At 37.1% G+C, this 8,199-nt stretch overlaps 1 protein-coding gene across 1 annotated transcript in view; it reads right to left on the reverse strand.

The window, feature by feature from the left end:
* USP10 (ubiquitin specific peptidase 10) overlaps positions 1-7,858 on the reverse strand; it is a gene marked incomplete at its 5' end in the record, with an annotated part of 30,109 nt that extends 22,251 nt beyond the window's left edge. Inside the window, 2 exons of the mRNA XM_010016264.1 lie at positions 4,720-4,765; positions 7,790-7,858. Coding sequence (XP_010014566.1) covers positions 4,720-4,765; positions 7,790-7,858 — 115 coding nt within the window. The remainder of the gene's footprint in view (positions 1-4,719; positions 4,766-7,789) is intronic.
* Between the last annotated feature and the right edge of the window lie 341 nt (positions 7,859-8,199).

Genomic DNA, 8,199 nt, shown 5'->3' on the forward strand with positions numbered 1-8,199 from the left:
CCCATACTTTCCTACGTCTCAGAAAACAAACTACATTCCCCCAATTAAAATAATTCTTCTTCCTTTTCTCAATCGTGAAGACTATTTCAAAACATCATTTTATTAAAGATAACAGAGTATGATTCAGATTTTCTTAAACAGGGTATGTAATTCCCCAGACCACTGCACAGTTCCTGCAAATAACTAACACCTATTGAATTCACCTATTAAGAAAAATTCTTAAAGCCCAATCAATGACTTAAGCAACAATCTGTATTAAGTTAATGACTGGATAAGTGCGTATAAAACACAGTGCAATAGTATAACTTTCCACTTCTTCTGAAGCCAGTCTTTACCTGTTTAACTTCTAAAAACAATTTCCACATGTGGAGTTTGATGCTGGGGGGGAGGGGAGTTGTTTGGTTTTCCTGGTGTGTAAAGATTTATCATAATCCTTAATAATTGAAAAAGTTTTCATTAATTGTACGAAGAAGGAAATTACATCTTTTGAAACTTTAGGCTCATCACTAAGTTTTATCACAGTTGAATTTATCACTATATGAAATATATGACTACATAATTTTATGACAAGATATACAACATACACCTCAACATCACGATGTCAGCATTCAACCTGTACATACTAGCAGTGCAGAAAAAATTACTAACATGTCTGGGTTTAGTTTTTTGGTTTGTTTTTTGCTGGGGTTTTTTATTTATCTATGTTGCAACTCTGACATGCTCTTTACAGAAAGAGCTAGGAAATATTCTCCTGGCAGGCTGCAGCGCAACAAAATATTATCAATCACTAAGTACTGCAAAGTCATGGGACTTAGTTTCATAATGCATGTGTGGTAACTAGGAATACTGAATACTTCAGATACAGCTATTTTCATAACTATCGAATAGAGATAAAATCGGTGAAACTGAGTCTTTGAATGTTGAAAGTAAACTCATGGCTTAGTACTTAAAAGTTCTGAAGGATATGTATGTTTTCTAGCATATGCAAGTCACTGTCTCAAAGACATTATTTTTAGTATTTGTTTCCTAAAGATGGAGGAGCTAAAAAACACATTTCAGGGTTTTAAGACTGCTACTAGAGAACCAAACAACATGAGATACTATTTCTAAAGGAGTACAAGTGGATACACCACTAAACGTAAAAGGATTTTGTGCAACTTACATTACGTATGACATATCAGCAAATGAATACTTTCAAGTATACAACAGATGCTAAAACTGAGTGGTTCTGATTTGGTTTTTTGGTTTGTTTCCTTTTTTTTTTAAAAAGCAACAAAAAGCAAGCAACAGTTCCTAGGGGGGAAAAGAGGTTGTTTGCACACCTGAAGAAAGAATCCTATGGGAGCACAGAGGCTAGTGGAGAATGCTTTGATAGATAACTGTCAATGTAACTGTTTTGAAACTCTCCAAATACTTCCTAGAAAAGTCTGCTGATGAAAATTTTAGCTTTAAAAAAACAAATAGGAAGAAAAAAACCAAAAAAGACAGAACAAGCCAAACCATCTACAGGGTACATATTTAACAAACACTCAGGTGTGTTGAGGTCTGACTTACCCATGCATACCAACATATTATGAATTAATGAACAAAGATATATAATACAGATGTTAATTGCTTTTCTGCTTTGATCTATGAACCTGAGAAGTAAACACATTACAAGTATCAATTTCAATCCTGCTGCCAGTCAGACTGAAGGAAACAAACAAACAAAAAAGACGAAGAAAAACTTTCTGTGCCCCTCTGATTTCTCTAAATCATGTTAACAAGAGCCTGCATTTCAAATATGCTTCACATCTTCACTACACTTGTCATAAATCATTCTGTAACACCATACCTGTCAATCCACCATTCAGCAAGTACTTCTGCAATCACTGACTAGCTATCAGCAACCAGAAAAGAGGGCTTAAGTTTCTTGTAATAATAGTCAGCAGCCTAGAAGCAGGGAGGTGGGAAGCTGCTGCCTGATACTCATGTAAGAGGGAAGGGCTGGGAGATCTCAGGCATCACCTAACTGGTTAGCAACAGCACTAACTGGCTATCAGTGCTGTGCACTGCCTGTCCTGTCAGGATGCACACAGCTCAAAACCAGTCACGGCCTCATCTGCTTGCAAATGCAGGACATGGAGTTTTAAGGGATACAGAACACAAGTGTACAACAAAACTTCCTCATTAGTTCATCTGCTTACGGAGCAACTTGTTAGTTCAAGCACGAGCCAAGAGCTAGTTCTCTACCCTTTGTTAAAACTCTACAAAGCACAAGCAACAACTGGCAACACCTAATATTGCTCCAGCCATGATAAGAATGAATTATTGGGCACATTTCAAATCCCTACCAATTCAAAATAATCTGGGATTTCTGCTTCTTTTCCAAAATCCCAGTTAAAAAAAAAAATAATAATTGCTTTGAAACAAAGTGGTTTCCCTTCATGGGTGAGTTAAGTCTACCACAGCCAGAAGTCAAAGTGTTCACTTCTGTGCTCTCCTCCTCTCCAGTAAGCTTCCAGGGCTTGTGGTACTGATAGCTAAGAAAAAAATTAATCCAAGCAAGTATTATTTTCCTGGGTTTAGTGAATTTTACAGTGTTCTGTACACCAGACAATCACAAAAGACAACTCAGGTCAAGTGAGGAGCTGAAAACAAAACACATCCCTCTCAGTCATGGCACACTTGTAATTTAGCTGAAAGTACAAGAACATTGTAGGCTAAAATCTTGCCAAGAGAAAAATTGATATTCTAACGTTTAACATATAAATCAGGAATTAAACTTTACACCTTACAGCAGGATTAGAATAATAAGTACCAGTACCTACTGTACAGTTAGACTATGGAATGATTGGCAGAAGCTCATTTGTCATAAGACTGTGTCAGGTTCGTTTTAAGAAAATGAGAGGTAATTTTTTCTATTTATTTTGACTTTCCACTTTGCTTCTGGGCATCTTTGTTTCAATCTAGTTCACAGTGCTCTTCATGAATGGACTGAAACAGATGTATCTGTCACGAACAACATGACACACATATTGAAACAAGTATCAACAGATGCTCCAAGGACAAAGTCTGTGTACTATAGCAAAAGCTGTGAATACATACACTAATTAGTCTGAATAGAGTTCTGCGTATTAGAGCTTCAGCTGTGATATGATTATTCCTAGTAAGTATTAAATATCCTAATTCCATAAAGAAGTTTAATACTGAAGATAAGTATAGAAAAAAGTTATATGGGGAGTGACAACATGGTCAGTGTATATCATCTTATTGTAATTATAAATATTCGGCATAAGCACAGCATTCCATTTTAGTTTCTGCAGCTTCTTATGCAGCCCACGCAGTGATAATATTCATGCACAGTACAGTGCACACTTGTTAAAATGCATTTTACAGGCAAAACCTAATTCGCTGTCATTACCTAATCTCAGGGCTGGGAGGGGTTCTCTCAGGGTCTAGGAATGATCTGAAAAACATTGGTACAAACCAACTTTCTGTATGGCTGGTGAACGTTAAAATCTCAGTCTTAAAGAACAGAACTTAAATCCATAGTCAGACAAAGCAATACATGACTGGATGCTCCTGCCATCAACAAAAGACAATTCACATCATATGGTCCTTTCAATGAACTCTTCAAACTCCTACTTAAAATTACTGAGGGTCCTAAACCTGGTCTTCTACTAGATAAAACTCCTCAATTTTCAGAAATGTTGTGTATCTGCTTTCAAATGGGACCTGATGACCTTCTTTGACTGGCTATCTTATTTACCTTTAAATGCAAGGCCAAAGTCACTAAGCATAATGACCAGGTGTTCCTAAACATCACTATGCACATTTTGGTCCTCTTTAATACTCTAGAGAAATGTCCAGTCAGACACTTGCATTATTTTGAGGGAAATCTGGATGTCATTTGTATCACTCATATACATCCGGGTAAGTCTCAGCTTCCTTGCTCTATCCTGGTTCAGGGAAAAAAAGAACAAACACTAATTTACCTGCTGCTTAAAATACTGTCAATGTTTGGTTTAAAGTATGTAGAGTGATGATCCCATGGCCACTCCTACTTCTCTGTCAACTAGGAAGCAAGGCCAGGTTGTAAGGTGTATGGGTCAGGACAAGAGTAGATGTGTGACTGATACAGCTTTATATGGGAACTCTGTAATGCATTTTTACATCAAGAGTCGTACCTTCACCAAAAAGGGAAAAAACAAAAAAACAAAAAACAAACAAACAAAAAAAAAAAAAAAAAAAAAAAAAGGAAGGATATTCCAGAAAAATGGCTGAGCCAGACAAAAACAAGAAACAAAGGGAACACTGAACACTGCTTGCAGAGCTGTCTTCAGGTTGCAACTGCCAGAGAATACTCATGCTAAATGCCACACTAATTACCTGCTCTTTCAGTACAAGTTCTCTAGCAAGTTTCAGCCCCCTGTGGTTTTACAGCTACATCCCACAACATTTCAGCAAGGCACTAAGATTGCACAGTAGCACAATCAAGGAGAAGTAACCATGTCCACCCTACCTAGCTGAAGTTCAATGTGCTGTTCTGAAATACCTCACAGATCTCATTCAATAAAGGTGTTCAAAAAAAACCACCTGCCAAATATATGCATATATACCTGCTGAATGAGTTCCAAAGACTAAAGAGAGGCTGTAGTAAATCTAAGGGAAGTGTCACAACCTTGAATTTTTTTAAAAAAAGAATGGATATTGATTTCTTACCATCATGAAACTTACCTGTGGACTTAATACCACATGAAACTGTTTCATTGTATGGGGGGAGCTGTACAAAAAAAGAAAGACAAAGCAACTCTGTTAACATTTGATACCAGTTTCATTTGAAACATCTGAATCCTTTAAATTACATCATTGGTAAGGTCTGATTTTCTGAGCTCATGCTTCTATATTTATCAAATCCCACACTGTAGCTTCAAGTGTCCTTGCAGATTACCACAATTACTGAAAGATAAAGATTATCGTGGTTACACATCATAGGCTCATCAACTTCTCAAGCAATTCACCTCACAGCATCAGAATCTTCCTTCATCAACAGTAACTCACCATGATTTCAAAATGAGGAACATACCCTCTTTTTAGACAGAAACTAAGGTTGAGCAAATGACCTGTGAAAGGATGAAACAAAGTTTTGCACAGACAATAGTCACACCTAAATCTTTCAAGACTCAACTTGGTTCAGCTATAATTCTGACCTTGGAATGTTACAGCTAAGACGTATTCTTAACCACATTTAACAAAATTTTTGCTCATCAGCCTAAGCATAATGTAACTACGGCATACAGCTTCTCTCTGGATTGCAAATATGTCTAGTATGAAACACCAGCATCATATCACAGTCTCAGTGGCCTATAAAATCCCTGCTGTGTGTAACCACAGGTGGGCAATTCCTAATCCCTCTCACCTGCCCCAAAACTCCCTGGCAGCTGAAGGCCTTCTCCTGTGCCTGCATGAACTGGAAGCCATTGCTGCACTGCAGTGCAGCAGCTTCCCAGGTAGCAGCTGAACTGTTTCTACAGTGGGAGATAAAACATTAGTGAAGTTTTATGATGCTATTCTAAATATTCATTGTAATGGTGTAATAAATATCAAAGGCTTCCCCACTTAAGTCTTCAGTTCTGTAAAGCTACAGATACTTATATACAGTCTTCTTAAAGCAGCGCAGACAGCAGTGCATTGGAAGTGCCAAGAAAAATATTCCTAAAATTCCAGTATTAAGAAGTGCATAAAAATAACACATACTGTAAATCCATTTATAAACCATAATACATCTTAATACATGAACTTTCCAAGTCAAAAATGAGAATCAGTGGGTCAGAAAGAGGCTCCAAGCTGCTAAGAAACTATTATCCGTATTAAGACAGATTCAATATAATGTTATAGCTAGAGCTAAAGAAGTTACTCACACTGCTGACTGAAGACTTTCTATGATAAAACACGTAATTCTTGTTTTTTCCAATTCAAAAGGCTTAAGAAAACACAAAGTTTAAGAAAGAAAAAAAAAGAAGATAAAGTAGTGCACCTACTGGTCCCCCAAGTATCTGGTTAATCAACAGCACCTTTGCGAAGCAGAGATTTCTGAGTTGACCTGTTCTGTACAACTGGGTCATCTTAGTCATCTCAGGCAACAGGTATCTGATAGAACATGTATTAAGAATGCCAAGTATGAAGAGACATTCTAGACAGCTTTTAGCTTTAACTAGTCCCTTGCCTCAGTCCACCCCTTCAGTCTATAGGTAAGGGATTTCAGAAGGATAACAGCATTAACAGACCCTGGGACTCCCAGAACTGGCACTGCACCCAACAGAATGTATGTCAAACGCCACTGCAGCATTATAATCTTAGTCTTGTCCTTCTTGAATTTCACCCTATTTTTTTCAGACCACTTTTCTCTGAAATATCTGCACAGTGTAAAACTAATAAGCATAATTTTTATTTCATCATCCAGATAATTAAAACATCGAACTGAACCAGATCAAGGACAAACTTAAGGAACATCACTCAACACAGTTTTTTATTTTGATATCTAACCAGTAAGTGGTACACTTGAGACAATTGTAAAATGAAGTAAGACTGGTTCTAATGCTGTAGGCTTGTGTTTCCTCAACATGCTTTATGAGGATAGCTTTATAGAAGTCAAAGTATAACATTTTCATCTTCCACAATGTAAGCATTACCATAGCTGATACAGGACACTTAAAGTGACACTAAACAGGATGCAAATGTCACACTGCTGCTACTTTATTTAAAGCTGGGAAAATGGCAATATAGGCAGAAAAAATACTTATGACCTGAAGGTCTATTCAGCATTACTTCCCACCTATCAGAGAAGATACAAAGCCATCCCTAAAGCCAAGCAGAAGCTGTATTTTAATTCCTGAACTTCCCCACCCCATTCCCTTCATGCACCTTTATTGTTTAGTGGTACACTACACTAATTATACTTGGAAATTAAGTTACAGGAAACTAAGTCACATTGACAATGGTTGTCAGATTTGTAAAATGTGACAAAAGGATTTCCCCTTCTACAGTATGAAGTGTTCATTTCCTTTATGTTGAAGGGGGATGACGGAAGCATGACTGAAATGTCTGGAGGAAAAACATGGAACTTGACCTAGAGAAAAACTATTTTCCATATCTGGAGATTAGGACAATGGCATACTACTCTGCCCTCCAAAGGAAAATGGTTTTGTCATTCTCTACCAAGAACTACAAAGAAAAGAGGCTACAATACTGTCTGTAGTATGTTATGAAATCAAACACACAGAGACAACTGCTTCCACTCTGTGTTTCTCACTGCCACCGTAATTAGTTCGTTATTTATCCATTTCTCAGACCTTATGCACAGCCTTCCTTGTAAGCATAGCTTTGATGATTAGCAGTGCTCCACCTGTTAAAAAAATCCTAAGAATCCCTGTGCTTCCAAAGGCTCACAAGACTTAGAAGCACACCTTACTCACAACAAGAACACAGCTGAAAAATTCTTCTCTATATGCACCTTAAAGCTGAGGTACCAGGACAACTCACTTTCCACATCCTGTCGCTACAGTGTCAGCTATTTCAGCTTGGGAAGCTGACAAGCAGGAAGTGGAATAATTAATTTCTTATTTCTACAAAAATGAATTAACATCCACATACATAGAAAGCAGACTCCTGTTCAATATCTTCAGTTTGTAAATTAGCAAGCTGAAAGAATGATAAAGAAGTAATTGTTGTGTTGTATTTCAAATACACACAAAGAGATCGAGCTTTAAAATGTAATTTATAAGAGAAGGTTAAAGTAGAATCTTACCTCAACAGAGCATCGTGGAGTCACAAAGAACTGATTAAATTCGTCAGGGCTGAACTCCCCAAAAATGTACTAAAAATAAAAGAGAAGGATCTTTGTTACAAAAGGATTTACATGCAATACAACTAATAAACTAATTATTAATTCTATTAAGGCACTAGCATTCCAAAAGACCTGTGTGTTGGGAGCCAGAAACTCATCTGTTTGCATCCCAGTTCTCATCATCTTTCCCAAGTCTTCAGCAAAGTACTTCAGGCTCTAAAATTGAATACAATAAATTTTCCTTCGAATTCCCACTAGAGCTAATCACAGCACAAACTGCACTTCACCCTGTGACCAGTCTTAAACCAATATATATAGTTCATGTAAGCTCCAGGCACACACTGGTTTATCTTCCAAACCAACACAGATTT

This window comes from Nestor notabilis, unplaced genomic scaffold (genome assembly GCF_000696875.1).
Source record: "Nestor notabilis isolate BGI_N333 unplaced genomic scaffold, ASM69687v1 scaffold4106, whole genome shotgun sequence".
NCBI lineage: Eukaryota > Metazoa > Chordata > Aves > Psittaciformes > Psittacidae > Nestor > Nestor notabilis.